This window comes from Cherax quadricarinatus, chromosome 95, assembly GCF_038502225.1.
Source record: "Cherax quadricarinatus isolate ZL_2023a chromosome 95, ASM3850222v1, whole genome shotgun sequence".
In the NCBI taxonomy this organism is placed as follows: Eukaryota; Metazoa; Arthropoda; class Malacostraca; order Decapoda; family Parastacidae; genus Cherax; species Cherax quadricarinatus.
The window spans coordinates 6,948,437-6,967,650 of record NC_091386.1 but is presented as its reverse complement, the minus strand read 5'-3'; the positions used below and the strand labels follow the sequence as shown (position 1 = coordinate 6,967,650).

Below are 19,214 nucleotides of genomic sequence, written 5' to 3'. Positions count from 1 at the left end.
GTAACAGGGCATTGCAGGGACACGTAGAGAACGTAACAGGTCACTGCAGGAACACACGAGGAACGTAACAGGACAATGCAGGGACACATACGGAACGTAACAGGGCACTGCAGGAACACATACGGAACGTAACAGGGCACTGCAGGGACACGTACGGAACGTAACAGGTCACTGCAGGGACACATACGGAACGTAACAGGGCACTGCAGGGACACATACGGAACGTAACACGGCACTGCAGGAACACAGGGAACGTAACAGAGCACAGCAGGGACACATAGGGAACGTAACAGAGCATTGCAGGGACACATAGGGAACGTAACAGAGCACTGCAAGAACACATACGGAACGTAACGGAGCACTGCAGAAACATATAGGGAACGTAACAGAGCATTGCAGGGACACACAGGGAACGTAACAGAGCACTGCAGGAACATATAGGGAACGTAACAGAGCATTGCAGGGACACACAGGAAACGTAACAGGGCACTGCAGGGACTCAGACGGAATGTAACAGGGCACTGCAGGTACACGTACGGAACGTAACAGAGCACTACAAGGACACGTACGGAACGTAACAGGGCACTGCAGGGACACATACGGAACGTAACAGGGCACTGTAGGAACACATACGAAACGTAACAGGGCACTGCATGGACACAGACGGAACGTAACAGGGCACTGCAAGGACACATACGGAACGTAACAAGGCACTGCAGGGACACATACAGAACGTAACAGGGCACTGCAGGGACACATACGGAACGTAACAGGGTGCTGCAGGAACACATAGGGAACGTAACAGAGCACTGCAGGAACACATACTGAACGTAACAGGGCACTGCAGGAACACATACGGAACGTAACAGGGCATTGCAGTGACAGACGGAACGTAACAGGGCACTGCAGGAACACATATGGAACGTAACAGGGCACTGCAGGAACACACAGGGAACGTAAGAGAGCACTACAGGGACACATAGGGAACGTAACAGAGCAGTGTAGGAACACATAGGGAACGTAACAGAGCACTGCCTGGACACATAGGGAACGTAACAGCACTGCAGGAACACATAGGAAACGTAACAGCTCTGCCGGGACACGCATGGAACGTAACAGAGCACTGCAGGAACACGTAGGGAACGTAATTTTTTATAAATGGTGGAGAATGTCTGTGTTTGGGTGAGACTTTTGGGGGAAGCAATTTCTGGCCGAAATTGAATATTTACAGAGGAATGGGAAGTCACCCAGCCCGCCTTGGAAGACTTGCCCACAACTGTCACCCACTGAAGAGATGCCTGTGATTATTATCCACCTGATGTGCCCAGTCACTCAGTTGATGTGCCCCAGTGGATGTATTGCTGCCCTGGTCTGTCATCCAGTGTAGTGGGTGTCTGAGTCACCCAACCTCTGTGACTATCACCCTCGGACCGCCAGTTACCCGCAGTTGCCAGGGATGGGTGACCGCACCTGCTGTTGATGACCTGAAGTGACCTCACCTCACCTCGAGCAACTGACCATAGCCTGCCACTGCTGATGTCGGCTGCTGTGATGCTGTCTGCTATGCTGTGGCTGTGCTGTGATGCTGTCTGCTATGCTGTGATGCTGTCTGCTGTGCTGTGATGCTGTCTGCTATGCTGTGGCCGTGCTGTGATGCTGTCTATGCTGTGGCCGTGCTGTGATGCTTTCTGCTATGCTGTGGCCGTGCTGTGATGCTGCGATGCTGCCTAGCTCAGGAGGAGATGGCGGTGATGCTGCACTGGTGTGTGAGGGATCCTGGCTGGTGTGCCAGGACAGGAGAATCTACTATGAAGGCGCTGCCATCCTCAGAGATGTGGAAGGGCGCGAGCCGCGGAGATGGACTCCAGCTGCTGGGACCAGCCTGTTATCAAGGGTGGTATGGAGGTGTATCCTGCCTTGCTGGTCAACCTGTACGACCGGTATGCAGGGATGCCCTGCCAGCCATGAGAGACAATTAAGAGTGTGAGATGTCCCCAGCCTACTTTGACTTGCCAGAAGTGTTAGTGTTACCTGTGTGAAATAAGGTGACCTTGAATACGGTCCAGTGATTATGGCTACCTTGTTTTATGAGGCCAGTGAATCCTAGTAGTGGCATAGGATAATGGAGGGTCTTAGCTGCGATGCCTGCCCTGTCTCGATTTTCAGATGTTGTAGTGTGCATGTGAAGTGTGCCGAAAATGCGACCTTGGTGGTCGTGAAGTGGTCCAGTTGCAGTTACTTGAAATAATGCAACCCGTTGGAGCAGTTTTCCACGCCATAGAAGCCTAGAGAGGTTTGGCCCAATGGATAACGTGCGAGGGTGACTAGCATTGGCTAGTGCATTTCTAGTAGAAGTAGGGAAGGCACTGGAGCCCGATATTTAGGTTTAAGGAGAAATGACGGGTAAGGAGGCTTTGTGCCAGAGAGCAACTATTATGCTGGTCAACTGCGAGGTGTACTGATTATGCTGCCTTGTGGGAGTTGAGAAGGTTGAGGGAAATATATGAAGTTGAATAATTTTGTATTATGTATAATTTTGTCTTTGTATTGTAATAGATTTAAGGGGTTAGGATTAAAATAGTCTAATAACTTAGGACAAATTGTCCTAGTTCTCAGATATTTTAAACAGGGGAAGAAAGGGGGATGTGATGTAGTTCAGCTGGGCTTGTGAGGTCTCTGGGGAGACCTAATTTAACCAATTATATAGTCACACCTTGCCTTGGCAAACGTCTGTAGCCACGCCCACGTCTGAGGTCTTTTGTTCTTGACGGCGTCAGACCTAGGCGTCAGGTCGTACACGTGGTTGTGGAGGGTGCTTGGACCACGATATAAGCCCAAGGAACAGCTGAGCAGACCATTGGACACACAGCTCCATCGACGAACGATCTCGCCTCTATAATTACCCCGTGTTGAGTGTGACTATCCTCAGAGTGGTGGTTACTAAACCTTCGTCTTCACCTTCAGGATTGGTGCGTCGGTGGTTGCCTACCCAAGGGCAGGAAGCCTCCCTCTGCACTCCTGTTGCTATCTGTAGCCTCCACGCTCCAGACTGTACGTGTAGTCTACACGCTATACAGCCAGTGTTGCCTCTCCTCGCCGTTGTCTGAAGTCTCCACGCCTCAGCCTGTATGTGAAGTCTGCTCGACATTCAGCTAGTGTTGGCTCTCCTCATCGCTCACAGCCAGAGTTGTTCTCTTCACCGAGTGGTGGTTACTGGACCTTCGTCTTCACCATCAGGATTGGTGCGTCGGTGGCTGCCTACCCAAGGGCAGGAAGCCTCCCTCTGCACTCCTGTTGCTGTCTGAAGTCTCCACGCCTCAGCCTGTACGTGTGGTCTGCACGCCTTACAGCCAGTTCAGGGCACACAGTGCTCCATCAAGCTACAGCTCACCTCCTCAGTGTCCTGTGCCTCCAGAGACGGACTCCACAAGAAACTTACAAGTTATAACCAGGCAAGTACGTGTGTCTACTTCACACGTACTTGCCTAGCCAATTTTTTTCACAGGATTGGCCCCCACATCTAATTTACGATGCCTGCAATGCCTTCCACCTCCTTTCCCCTTACCACTCCTCTACTGCCAACACCTGCCTCTACTCTGTCTACTCCTGCTTCTAAGGCCTACCCTGCCCCCACCTCTTCCAAGCCCAATTCTTTCTCGCTTAACCTCAAATACTCTAAATCTGATCATGCCACTATCTGTCCTGGAAATTTACTGTACCAGATCACTGGCGCTCCTCAGTATAAAGTCTTTAAAACCAACTCTGGATTCAAACTACTTCTTGACAGACATTCTTACGAAACGTACACCTCAACCGAGACCAGACAAAAACTTCTCAATGCTGGCTTCACTATTATTTGGACTCCTGAGCACCGCGCCAAATGCACAGTGATCGCAAAACACGTAGACTATTCTCTCCTGAGTGCCTATGACACAGACAAAGAAGACTTAATCAAAGACATTAGTACTAAGAACAAAGTCTCTGTTGATGATATTTATAGACCTGAAAACTCTACCATCCTCAAAATACGCTGTTCAACTCCTTCTGACGCCTCTACACTCTTCAATCAAGGAATCCTTGCCAAGACCATCCACATTCCTCCAAACTCTCTCTTCACTCCAAACTTTCACCCCATCACACAATGTCTGAAATGCTACAAATTAGGCCACGACAAAATCTCATGCACTTCCACACAAACCTGCTCCAGATGTTCAGCAACTGGCCACTTCTGGAACACTTGCAACCTCCCCCTAAAATGTTTTAACTGCAGTGGGTCACACACTGCAGTTGCAAATTCCTGCCCTACTAGAAAAGACATTCTCTCCACCCTCAGAGAAAGCCAACCTCCCTCCCCAACCCCTTCCCTGCACCTCCCCCTCCTACAATACCTTCCACCCCTACCCCCAATGCCTGGGTTACCCCACGCACTTGGTCTACCCCTCCTACTCTACACACTTCAAACACCAACACAGACTACAATCACCTCTCCTTCTACACCTACACCCACACTAGACTACAAAACTAACTGCCAACTCGCCACTGCTGCCCACTCTGCGATGGTAATCTCTCAAGCTTACCAATCAGACTACTCACATGTCCTTAACCTAATCTTGTCTGCTAACAATCTTCCCTCTTTAATTATCCCTCCTTCCTGCTTCTCTTCTAAGCCTCCTACAACCTCTACCTCCTCCCTCTCTCCCACCCCCCCACTTCCTACACCCACCAGCTCTCCTCCCCCCTACCCCTCTTCACTACTTCTACCCCTCCCACCAACACCCCTACTGCTGCTGCTACGACTACCCCTCCCCCACATCCTTACCCACTTCCTCATCCCCTACCAAAGCTTCCACTTCCTCTGCATCTACCTTCGCCCACTCCTCCACCACAACCAAAACTTCATCCAGGTCCAACTCCACCTCCTCCAGACAAAATCCACTCAAATCCAAACCTGCCCCAACTTCTGACAGACATACAAAAGAACATAAAAACAGATCCATCTCTTCCTCCCCCTCCAGGAAACGGGTCCGTAACACCTACAAACACACATCCACTGATGGCACCACTATCACGGGTTTTAATCCAAACTCTTCCGACATTAACTTTGCTATGACGAAACCATTAAATCATGTTTAAGGTGATTCAGTTCAACGTACGTTCTTACTTTACTATTAGACACCTACTGGCCGAGCTCCTTGAAGCAGAGAGACCAGATATTGTTTTACTAAACAGTACCTGCCTCAAAGCCCCTCAACGTATCCGCCATTATGGTTATACTGCACTACAGTCCCCCTATGATCCCCACGATGGGGTTGCCATCCTTGTCAAATCCAACATAAAACACGAATCTCTCCCAATCCCTTTTATTCACCAACACTGTCTTGCAGTCAGAATACACACCCACCTTGGCCCCTTTATCTTTTTCACCACCTATGCTCGCCCAAACACTATTCTCAACATACATGACCTTTCCTTAGTCTTCAACTACACCAACACACCAACATACCTACTAGCTGACATGAATGCCAAACACACCGCCTTTCATCACACCAGTAACAACCAACTTGGTCACCAATTACTCAACTTCACTAACCATAAACACCTAATTCATCTCGGCCCAGACTTCAATACCTTCTTCAATCACGCGGGCCAAGGCAAACCAGACATCATTCTGGCAAACCGAGCCAGTTCTCTATTTCAACACTACATCTCACCTGGCCCTATTACAGGCTCTGATCACATCCCAGTCATCTTGCACATCTCCTCCAACCCTATCCTCATTCCAACCACACCTTCCTTCTCCTACAAGAACGCTGACTGGGATGCTTTCAAACAACACATAGACAATATTAACCTCACCTATGACTACAACAACAAACCTATCTCTGACATCGATACTCAACTTGATCTCATCCAGGACACCATTACACAAGCAGCCAACATCGCAATACCAAAGAAAACTCACACCACTCGTTATTCCTTCAAACCGTCACTCAGAACAAGAAGACTAATTATCTGCTACCACAACCGCTTCCTCTACAACACACACAGATTTAATCAAGTTCGATTAGATCTCACTTACCTTAGAAACAACATTCTACACAGTCTAGACCAAGACCACAACAATCACTGGTCACAACTCATACAACAAGCTGACAAACAGCGTATTAAAAACACTAAAGCCTTCTGGAACTTTATCAAAAAAATAAGAGGCACTACTCCCACCAACAAATTCAAACACATCACCCACAACAACACACACATCTCAGACCCACAGGCTGCTACCAACATCTTCAAACACATCTGGGAGAACATCTTCCACCCTCACCGAACTCACCCTAACGTTATTCAACACATTCAGAACATAGAACATTGGAACACTGCACACACACAAGATACAACACCAGATAGCCACATTCATCTAGACTCTTACCTCCTCCCAAGAACTCGACACTCCTTTCACCAACACAGACATTAAAACTCTCCTCAGACACCTTCCTCCCAAGGCTCCTGGCGCCTCTGGCCTAAACCATATTATCCTAAAACACCTTCCTGACTCTATCATTACTGCCTACACAAACCTCCTCAATGCCTCCCTTGCCTCTGGATACTTCCCTTCCCTCTTCAAAGCTGCTGCTGCTATCCTCCTTCCTAAACCCAAAAAAGACCACTCTGATCCTAGAAATTATCGCCCTATCAGCCTCCTCGAAACTTTAGGTAAACTCTTTGAAAAACTCATCAACCATCGCCTTCGCAGATACCCGGAACACAACTCTCTACTTTCTGATGGTCAGTTTGGCTTCAAAACACACAGATCCACACAAGATGCCATTAACATCATTCTCAACTACATCCACATAAACACAGAACAAAGAAACAGGACAGCCCTGGTTGCAAAAGACGTTGAAAAAGCTTTTGACACTGTCTGGCACCAAGGGCTCAAGTACAAACTCTGCACTAACTTTAAGCTGCCTCTCACTACTCGTAAACTCCTCTGCAACTTCCTAGACGGCCGTACCATGAGAATCAAATTCCAAGGCTGTTACTCTGACTACTTCACACTAAATGCTGGAGTACCCCAGGGATCTGTCCTCTCCCCTACCCTCTACATTTTATACACTAACGACATTCCAACACCTGTATACCAAAACTCCATCACACTAGCCTATGCAGACGACATTACACAACTTATCACCCATGCCAATATAGATACACTCACACACAAAACACAAAATGAGGTCGACATGATAGCCATCTGGGAACAAAAATGGAGGATCAAAACCAATGCAGCTAAATCCAGCATTACATATTTTAACTACAGAAAACGTGATCCTCCATTACCTGTCGAGCTCAGAACAGCTGACACCCGCACTTACATCCCCATGACACAATCTGTCACTGTCCTTGGCGTTAATCTTGACTACCTTCTACGCTTACACGGACACATTCACTCAAGGCATGCAATAGCTAGTAAGGCCCTTGCGGGCCTCTACAAGCTGAAACATGCCTCTCAACGCACCAAACTACACCTCTACAAATCCCTTATACGTCCTCTGATAACTTACTCTCCTCTAGCCCTCTCTCTTGCAGCAAAAACAAACTTACTTAAACTGCAGCGTGTCCAGAACAAGGCGCTGCGCTGGGTGCTTGATGTCAGATGGGAGGACTTCGCCATATGCGAGTCTCTACATGCCCAGTTAGACATCCCTGCGCTGAATCTGTACTGGAAGACGCTCAGTGACAGACAGATTGACAAACTCGTGACACGACATGACTACTGGACCTCTCTCCTTGACGAAGACATTCGCAGACCCACAAACCAACACAACCTTTTCTACTCCTTGCATGATCCTGCTCCTAACCCTATTTACAAATAACCTTGGGTTCTCCGAGAGGTACCTTCTATGACAGGTACCATTCTCTGATCCACGTTTGCCTTACCCTTTGGGTTAAGACATGGCTCAGTTCTACACTCCTCTCTAGCTCTAAACGTCGCATGTCTCTTCCCGCTCACCCCACCGGAGTCCCAACAGAAGAGCCTGAATTTATCTTCTCAATATCTGTCCCACGATCGCCTCGCTGCTGGGTTAGCTAAGCCCTGGCTCTATTTCTACGACTAAGAACGCTCCTCTCCAGCACTGTTCTTCGTCTGTCCCGTCTTCCCAGCTCATCCCATTTGGGATCTTACCTGAACTTTCGTTCGTTCGTTGAGCAGACTAGATTCGAGCGGAGCTGCTGCTGGGGTGCAGAGCTCCTGAGCAGAGATTCCAGCGGAGCTGCTGCTGGGGTGAAGAGCTCCTGAGCAGAGATTCGAGCGGAGCTGCTGCTGGGGTGCAGAGCTCCTGAGCAGAGACTTCGAGCGGAGCTGCTGCTGGGGAGCAGGGCTCGGGAGAAGGCTGCTGAAGTCTCTGGAGGAGACTGTTGGAGGCATTGGGCAGAGTACTGGCTTGGCGCAGTACTCGTGCTGTGTAGGTCTTGGGACCTGTGGCTTAGTTCCTGTAGTGAACTGTCCTCTGTACTATATTGTAAGTTATATTCATTCTCGTCAAGTTGATTGTGTTCCCTGTCTCACTGCTTATACATACCATCCCATTTATCTAAACCACAATAATGTTCTCCTGTTCCCAAATATATTATTGTACAAGGACTTAATAATAAACTGTGTTTGAGTCGAATAGTAATATTCACTGTCCCCGTTATTTTCTCCATTTATTTATGTTTAGTTAAAGTAGTAAGAGGGTGAGTAGTGTGGAGTGGTGGGTAGAGTAATGAGAGGTGAAGTTGTATTCACCAGTGACCTCACATTACCTACCACCTCGCCTGTCCCCTACCTACTGACTCCCTCCGCTTACCCCCATATTCCCCTAATCATTACCCCCCTACATGACAACAGGGCACTGCAGGGACACACAGGAACGTAACAGAGCAGTTCAGGAACACATAGGGAACTTAACAGAGCACTGCAGGAACACATAGGGAACGTAACAGGGCACTGCAGGAACACATACTGAACGTAGCAGGGCATTGCAGGGACCCAGACGGAACATAACAGAGAACTGCAGGAACACATACGGAACGTAACAGAGCACTGCAGGAACACATTGGGAACGTAACAGAGCACTGCAGGAACACATAGGGAACGTAACAGAGCACTGCAGGAACACATTGGGAACGTAACAGAGCACTGCAGGAACGCATAGTGAACGTAACAGAGCACTGCAGGAACACATTGGGAACGTAACACAGCACTACAAGAACACACAGGGAACGTAACAGAGCACTGCAGTAACACATAGGGAACGTAATGGTGCACTGCAGGAGCACATAGGGAACGTAACAGAGCACTGCAGGAACACATAGGGAACGTAACAGAGCACAGCAGGAACACACAGGGAACGTAACAGAGCACTGCAGGAACACACAGGGAACGTAACAGAGCACTGCAGGAACACACAGGGAACGTAACAGAACACTGAAGGAAGACATAGGGAACGTAACAGAGCTCTGACGGAACACATAGGGAACGTAACAGAGCACTGCAGGAACACCCATAGAACGTAACAGAGAACTGCAGGAACGCATAGGGAACGTAACAGAGCACTGCGGGAACACAGGGAACGTAACAGAGCACTGCAGGAACACATAGGAACGTAACATAGCACTGCAGGAACACCCATAGAACGTAACAGAGCACTGCAGGAACGCACAGGGAACGTAACAGAGCACTGCGGGAACACAGGGAACGTAACAGAGCACTGCAGTAACACACAGGGAACGTAACGGTGCACTGCAGGAGCACATAGGGAACGTAACAGAGCACTGCAGGAACACATAGGGAACGTAAGAGCACAGGAGGAACACACAGGGAACGTAACAGAGCACTGCAGGAACACACAGGGAACGTAACAGAGCACTGCAGGAACACACAGGGAACGTAACAGAGCTCTGACGGAACACATAGGGAACGTAACAGAGCACTGAAGGAAGACATAGGGAATGTAACAGAGCTCTGACGGAACACATAGGGAACGTAACAGAGCACTGCAGGAACACAGGGAACGTAACAGAGCACTGCAGGAACACCCATAGAACGTAACAGAGCACTGCATGAACGCACAGGGAACGTAACAGAGCACTGCGGGAACACAGGGAACGTAAAAGAGCACTGCAGGAACACACAGGGAACGTAACAGAGCACTGCAGGAACACATAGGGAACGTAACAGAGCACTGAATGAACACACAGGGAACGTAACAGCACTGCAGGAACACATAGGGAACGTAACAGAGCACTGCAGGAACACAGGGAACGTAACAGAGCACTGCAGGAACACAGGGAACGTAACAGAGCACTGTAGGAGCACACAGTGAACGTAACAGCACTACAGGAACCCTCAGGGAACGTAACAATGCACTGCAGTAACACACAGGGAACGTAACAGAGCACTGCAGGAACACATAGGGAACGTAACAGAGCACTGAAGGAACACACAGGGAACGTAACAGCACTGCAGAAACACACAGAACGTAACAGAGCACTGCAGGAACACATTGGGAACGTAACAGAGCACTGCAGGAACACAGGAACGTAACAGAGCACTGCAGGAGCACAGTGAACGTAACTGAGCACTGCAGGAACACATTGGGAACGTAACAGAGCACTGAAGGAACACGTAGGGAACGTAACAGAGCACTGTGGCTCTTCTAGGAAATTGTGGCCTGAGGGCCCTGCATGATGGCCCTGCATGATGGCCCTGCATGATGGCCCTGCATGTGGCCTTCACTTGAAATTATAAATTCACTTTTATGCAGGTTCCACTGTACAGTTTGTTAATTATGCACCCCATCATACCCATCCTGTGGGTGGTAGTCACCCCATCATACCCATCCTGTGGGTGGTAGTCACCCCATCATACCCATCCTGTGGGTGGTAGTCACCTCATCATACCCATCCTGTGGGTGGTAGTCACCCCATCATACCCATCCTGTGGGTGGTAGTCACCCCATCATACCCATCCTGTGGGTGGTAGTCACCTCATCATACCCATCCTGTGGGTGGTAGTCACATCATCATACCTATCCTGTGGGTGGTAGTCACCCCACCATACCCATCCTGTGGGTCGTAGTCACCCCACCATACCCATCCTGTGGGTGGTAGTCACCCTATCATACCCATCATTTGGGTGGTAGTAATCCCATCATACCCATCCTGTGGGTGGTAGTCACCCCATCATAACCATCCTGTGGGCGGTAGTCACCCCATCATACCAATCCTGTGGGCAGTAGTCACCCCATCATACCAATCCTGTGGGCAGTAGTCACCCCATCATACCCATCCTTTGGGTGGTAGTCACCCCATACCCATGCTGTGTGTGGTAGTCACCCAGTACCCATCCTGTGGGTGGTAGTTACCCCATCCTACCCATCCTGTGGGTGGTAGTCACCCTATACCCATCCTGTGGGTGGTGTCACCCAGTACCCATCCTGTGGGTGGTAGTCGCCCCATCATACCCATCCTGTGGGTGGTAGTCACCCCATCATACCCATCCTTTGGGTGGTAGTCACCCCATACCCATCCTGTGGGTGGTAGTCACCCCATCCGACCCATCCTGTGGGTGGTAGTCACCCCATACCCATCCTGTGGGTGGTAGTCACCCTATACCCATCCTGTGGGTGGTAGTCACCCAGTACCCATCCTGTGGGTGGTAGTCGCCCCATCATACCCATCCTGTGGGTGGTAGTCACCCCATACCCATCCTGTGGGTGGTAGTCACCCTATGCCCATCCTGTGGGTGGTAGTCACCCAGTACCCATCCTGTGGGTGGTAGTCACCCCATACCCATCCTGTGGGTGGTAGTCACTCTATACCCATCCTGTGGGTGGTAGTCACCCCATACCCATCCTGATACACGTCTTCGGAGGATTCTTTATTGTTAAGTTGTGGTGGGTACACAGGCTTGTGTGTTGTGCCCATGGCCCGGGCAGGGTCATCCCACGAGAGAGAGAGCTAGGTGTAGACCTTGTGTCTTCCTGCTATGCCGCTGTGTGAGTGAGTGCGAGGCAAGGGCAGGCAGGCTGCCTTGCCCACCGAGAGGCCTAGCTACAGAGGGCATCACTTGAGTGGCGCGAAATATGAACTAAGCTGGCAGACAGCATGGGCTGTCTGTGGAGACAGTACAGGCTGTCTACATATGCTCGGCCACCTACCGCGCTTCGTCCCGATGCGACAATACTGGTGGTAAAAGAAACTCGGTCTCTCTCTCGTAGGAACAGGGCACAGAACACAAAATAAAAACATATATATACATATGGACATAGAAAAAAAAAACTTCCTACAGGGTGGGAAGAAAAAAACATGTGGGTGTGCTAAACATCGTGGTCATAGGGTGAGTGTGTCAAAGGGCATCGCTACACGCCTTCCTGCGTCTGGACAGATACTGCAACACAGGAGACATCGCTGCGGCTGAGCTGTGACGTAACAGGGTATGGTCTCCTCTGGAACGGTGAAGTACTCATCGTAGGAGTCACTGCAGGTTTTCACTCAACCTGGGGCATGACATGCTGGTGCCCTCGAGTGAGGCGTCGACAAAACTCGCAACTGGGCAGGACTTTTGGCAAGCGACTCAGGAGGACACTTCTCGACTGGTACTGTCGCTGGGCTGTCACTGCCGGCGAGCGTGAAGCGAGTTGTGGCGCGAGTCATGGCAGAGACGACTGGGCGAAACACCTGGGAGTCGTAACATCATACACCAGACTGCAGTGAGAGAGCTAGTAGTCAGTGACATCATCTTTGTGCAGGCTGCTCACTGAAGCTTGTGACACGAGGCTGACACAGCACCTGCCGACAGGGCTAACTGCGGCTTGACAAGTGTCATTCTCTTGGCAGTTGGAGTTATAGCAGAGGTTAGTCTAAGCATCCCCATACTTGTTTCTCTACATATAACTGCACTCTGAAGGTCTGGAGGTGAAGTGAAACAAATCTCGATGGGAATCGTAGCAGGTACGATTCTGCAGAACATCACGAGCGACGAGCACAAGAGCTTTCTGTACAAGGGGGCTCGTACGCTCAGGGCTGTCTGATAACTGTCAAACGCACTGGTCACATCGGGTGACTTAGCACAGTGGTGCTACTCAGGTCTGGCTCAGACCTCACTGGACACACACAAACTTTAAACACATCCACAGTACATGCGGTACACTGACGGAGAGGAATTAATTAACGCACGACATATATCTTCTCTCAATCTTCTCGACAATACGGAAATAATTACTAGAACACTCGATGTGACATCATGTGATGTCGCGAGGTGACGCCAGTAGCACTGTGATGTCAGCAGACATCTCGAGGTGACGTCAGGCAGACATCGTGACGTCATGAAGTCGGGGAGCATCGTCTGTGACGTCAATGTGATGCGGGCAGCAGACCACAGCATGTGGCCTGGGACATCTGGCTCGGTAACTCACGTGGCATGGTAGATCCACGTGACATCGCCCACACCCACATGGCGTCGTGATCCACGTGACATGCTGATCCACTTAGCTTCGAGTGGCCTCGGGCACTCGGATACACAGTTCTGGCAATGAATTCACACGGAAAACAGCAGAAAACACAGCAGAGGGAGTGAGTAGTGGTGAGTGTATGGTAGTGTGGTGGCGAGGAGCGTGGGTGAGTATGGCGTGGGAGCATCTGGCCATTCCTCCTCCTCCCACCCACAAACACAGGGAAACACACTGGATGCAGATATCTCCACAAAACTCACCTCTGGCTTGCTGAAACAGCTGTACTGAGCTGAACAACAGCAGAACATACAAGTGACGCTAAACACGTGACTTGAGAAACAGCGTGGGACGCTGTAGCATGGGGTCACTGGAACACCACTTACAATTCTCGAAGAAATTCGGTAAATTTCGGCTGGATCCTGCTTATACCTGAGTCTGGATGCTCAAATGTGCAGACACGACATCAGGATAACACGCTGAGAGACGGATGCTTCTTGCATGGGATGACGAAGTGAAGATGACTTCATTCCTTCCTTCCTCTCTCTGGGCAAACAACTGCTGCGACCACCGCTTCCCATCATTTATAACCCATTTGTTTTGGCGTTCTGGTAGCGTGGAGTAAATGATACGTCTTCAGAGGCTTCTTACTTTATTGTTAAGTCGTGGTGGGTACACAGGCTTGTGTGTTGTGCCCATGGCCCGGGCAGGGCCATCCCACGAGAGAGAGCTACTAGGCCTACTGTCTTGACTGCTTGAAGGGTGTCACCAGAGTGAGAGCGAGGCAAGGGCAGGCAGGCTGCCATGCCCACTGAGAGGCCTAGCTACAGAGGGCAACACTTGAATGGCGCGAAATATGAACTAAGCTGGCAGACAGCATGGGCTGTCTGTGCAGACAGTACAGGCTGTCTACACCTGTGGGTGGTAGTCACCCCATCATACCCATCCTGTGGGTGGTAGTCACCCCATCATACCTATCCTGTGGGTGGTAATCACGCCATACCCATCCTGATGGTGGTAGTCACCCCATACCCATCCTGATGGTGGTAGTCACCCCATACCCATCCTGATGGTGGTAGTCACCCCATATCCATCCTGTGGGTGGTAGTCACCCCATCATACCCATCCTGTGGGTGGTAGTCAAATCATCATACCCATCCTGTGGGTGGTAGTCACCCCATCATACCTATCCTGTGGGCGGTAGTCACCCAATCCTATGGGCGGTAGTCACCCCACCATACTTATCCTGTGGGCAGTAGTCACCCCACCATACCCATCCTGTGGGCGGTAGTCTCCCCATCATACCCATCCTGTGGGTGGTAGTCACCCCACCATACCCATCCTGTGGGCGGTAGTCACCCCACAATACCCATCCTGTGGGTGGTAGTCACATCATCATACCCATCCTGTGGGTGGTAGTCACCCCACCATACCCATCCTGTGGGTGGTAGTCACCCCACCATACCCATCCTGTGGGTGGTAGTCACCCCACCATACCCATCCTGTGGGTGGTAGTCACCCCATCATACCCATCCTATGGGCGGTAGTCACCCCACCATACCCATCCTATGGGCGGTAGTCACCCCACCATACCCATCCTGTGGGTGGTAGTCACCTCACCATACCCATCCTGTCGTGGTAGTCACCCCACCATACCCATCCTGTGGTGGTAGTCACCCCACCATACCCATCCTGTGGGTGGTAGTCACCCCATCGTACCCATCCTGTGGGTGGTAGTCACCCCATCATACCCATCCTGTGGGTGGTAATCACGCCATACCCATCCTGATGGTGGTAGTCACCCCATACCCATCCTGATGGTGGTAGTCACCCCATACCCATCCTGATGGTGGTAGTCACCCCATATCTATCCTGTGGGTGGTAGTCACATCATCATACCCATCCTGTGGGTGGTAGTCACATCATCATACCCATCCTGTGGGTGGTAGTCACCTCACCATACCCATCCTGTGGGTGGTAGTCACCCCACCATACCCATCCTGTGGGTGGTAGTCACCTCACCATACCCATCCTGTGGGTGGTAGTCACCCCACCATACCCATCCTATGGGCGGTAGTCACCCCACCATACCCATCCTGTGGGCAGTAGTCACCCCACCATACCCATCCTGTGGGCGGTAGTCTCCCCATCATACCCATCCTGTGGGTGGTAGTCACCCCACCATACCCATCCTGTGGGCGGTAGTCACCCCACCATACCCATCCTGTGGGTGGTAGTCACATCATCATACCCATCCTGTGGGTGGTAGTCACCCCACCATACCCATCCTGTGGGTGGTAGTCACCCCACCATACCCATCCTGTGGGTGGTAGTCACCCCACCATACCCATCCTGTGGGTGGTAGTCACCCCACCATACCCATCCTATGGGCGGTAGTCACCCCACCATACCCATCCTGTGGGTGGTAGTCACATCATCATACCCATCCTGTGGGTGGTAGTCACATCATCATACCCATCCTGTGGGTGGTAGTCACCTCACCATACCCATCCTGTGGGTGGTAGTCACCCCACCATACCCATACTGTGGTGGTAGTCACCCCACCATACCCATCCTGTGGGTGGTAGTCACCCCATCGTACCCATCCTGTGGGTGGTAGTCACCCCATCATACCCATCCTGTGGGTGGTAGTCACCCCATCATACCCATCCTGTGGGTGGTAGTCACCCCATCATACCCATCCTGTGGGTGGTAGTCACCCCATCATACCCATCCTGTGGGTGGTAGTCACCCCATCATACCCATCCTGTGTGTGGTAGTCACCCCACACCCATCCTGTGGGTGGTAGTCACCCCATCATACCCATCCTGTGGGTGGTAGTCACCCCATCATACCCATCCTGTGGGTGGTAGTCACCCCATCATGCCCATCCTGTGGGTGGTAGTCACCCCATCATCCCCATCCTGTGGGTGGTAGTCACCCCATCATCCCCATCCTGTGGGTGGTAGTCACCCCATCATGCCCATCCTGTGGGTGGTAGTCACCCCATCATACCCATCCAGTGGGTGGTCACCCCATCATACCCATCCTGTGTGTGGTAGTCACCCCATCATACCTATCCTGTGTGTGGTAATCACCCCATCATACCCATCCTGTGGTGGTAGACATCCCATCATACCCATCCTGTGGGTGGTAGACACACCATCATACCCATCCTGTGGGTGGTAGACACCCCATCATACCCATCCTGTGGGTGGCAGTCACCCCATCATACCCATCCTGTGTGTGGTAGTCACCCCACACCCATCCTGTGGGTGGTAGTCACCCCATCGTACCCATCCTGTGGGTGGTAGTCACCCCATCGTACCCATCCTGTGGGTGGTAGTCACCCCATCGTACCCATCCTGTGGGTGGTAGTCACCCCATCGTACCCATCCTGTGGGTGGTAGTCACCCCATCGTACCCATCCTGTGGGTGGTAGTCACCCCATCGTACCCATCCTGTGGGTGGTAGTCACCCCATCGTACCCATCCTGTGGGTGGTAGTCACCCCATCGTACCCATCCTGTGGGTGGTAGTCACCCCATCGTACCCATCCTGTGGGTGGTAGTCACCCCATCGTACCCATCCTGTGGGTGGTAGTCACCCCATCGTACCCATCCTGTGGGTGGTAGTCACCCCATCGTACCCATCCTGTGGGTGGTAGTCACCCCATCGTACCCATCCTGTGGGTGGTAGTCACCCCATCGTACCCATCCTGTGGGTGGTAGTCACCCCATCATACCCATCCTGTGGGTGGTAGTCACCCATTCGTACCCATCCTGTGGGTGGTAGTCACCCCATCGTACCAATCCTGTGGGTGGTAGTCACCCCATCATACCGATCCTGTGGGCGGTAGTCACCTCATCATACCCATCCTGTGGGTGGTAGTCACCCCACCATACCCATCCTGTGGGTGGTAGTCACCCCATCATACCCATCCTGTGGGTGGTAGTCACATCATCATACCCATGCTGTGGGTGGTAGTCACCCCATACCCATTGTGTGGGCGGTAGCCACCCCATCATACCCATACTGTGGGCGATAGTCACCCCATACTCATCCTGTGGGTTGTAGTCACCCCATACCCATTGTGTGGGCGGTAGCCACCCCATCATACCCATACTGTGGGCGATAGTCACCCCATACCCATCCTGTGGGTGGTAGTCACCCCATACCCATCCTGTGGGCGGTAGTCACCCCATCGTACCCATCCTGTGGGTGGTAGTCACCCCATACTCATCCTGTGGGCGGTAGTCACCCCATACCCATCCTGTGTGTGGTAGTCACCCCACACCCATCCTGTGGGTGGTAGTCACCCAATACCCATCCTGTGTGTCGTAGTCACCCCATACTCATCCTGTTAGCAGTAGTCACCCCATACCCACTCTGTGGGTGGTAGTCACACCATACTCATCCTGAGGGTGGTAGTAACCCCATACCCATCCTGGGGTGGAAGTCACCCCATACCCATCCTGTGGGCGGTAATTTGCGGGAAATGCTCTGCATAAGAAGCGACATTCTATATAGCAGTATGTGATGAATGGCTTAGAAAACCGACAAGTTGAAGAATTGAGACACTTATGGAACACATGGGAATCTTTATTGAGGAAACGTTTCGCCACACAGTGGCTTTATCAGTCCAACACAAAGTAGAAATGGGTAAGGAGAGGAGAAGTTTGAGGTAATCAGTCCCTCTGCCTGGAATCGATGTGTTCAGTCCATCTCTCTTTTAAGAAATACAGCATAGGGCCAGAGAGGTGGCTTATATACTGGAGTCAGATGAGGTGAAGCAGGAGGAGGCGGGATCACAGTGGGACCTGCCACTAGTGTAAGTGGGTCGTCGTCCAAAGGTTGGGCAAGAGTTGAAGTCTTTGAACCACCTCACCTGACTGCAATATATAAGCCACCTCTCTGGCCCTATGCTGCTTTTCCTACAAGATTGATGGACTGAACACATCGATTCCAGGTTGAGGGACTGATTACCTCGAACTTCTCCTCTCCTTACCCACTTCTACTTTGTATTGGACTGATGAAGCCACTGTGTGGTGAAACGTTTCTTCAATAAAGATTCCCATGTGTTGCATAAGTGTCTCAATTCTATATAGTAGTATGTCACTGATGTCACCTATGGTCTGTATAACTTGTACACGCAGAAATCAAAATGATTATTGTATGTGTCTCACTCATCAACATGTGAATTTTAATGATTCATTCTGCTGTAGTTTCAATGCTTAAATGATATATTAGTGTGGTTTAGGGTACATGTTTAAATGGCTTGTCCAGGTTGTGGTTCACTGGTGCTAATGTTTTCTTTACTGTGGACTCCCACAGAGAGAGCTGCAAGAGGGCCACCAGAGGACACTGATGCTACTGAACAAACTCTTCTGTGAGGCCAACTTGGTGCTGCCGTCTGGCGGGTTCTGCCTAGACAAGGATAAACTCATTGTTGGTTGGAACTACTACTGGAGTGCCAAGGTAACTCTGTATAGCCCTAGGTAACTATGTATAGTCCAACTAAACTATGTATGTAGGCACAAGATTACCATGTATGAAGGCCCAAGGTAACTATCACATACGAAACAGATAAGGACAACGTTATTCATTTTACAGAAGTGCAAAATAGCGATATTGCTGGAGATGGAACGAAAGGAGATGATGCCTCAGGGAATAGTGTTGACACATTACCAGCAAAAACAGGTGTGGTAGGTAGAGGGTAAAC

General features: G+C 50.8%; 1 protein-coding gene across 1 annotated transcript in view; it reads left to right on the top strand.

Moving 5' to 3' along the window:
- The window catches only part of LOC128703880 (uncharacterized), a 174,888-nt gene that overhangs the window by 43,501 nt on the left and 112,173 nt on the right, over positions 1-19,214 (top strand). The window contains exon 3 of the mRNA XM_053798727.2: positions 18,827-18,970. Within this exon, the coding sequence (XP_053654702.2) occupies positions 18,827-18,970 (144 nt within the window). The remainder of the gene's footprint in view (positions 1-18,826; positions 18,971-19,214) is intronic.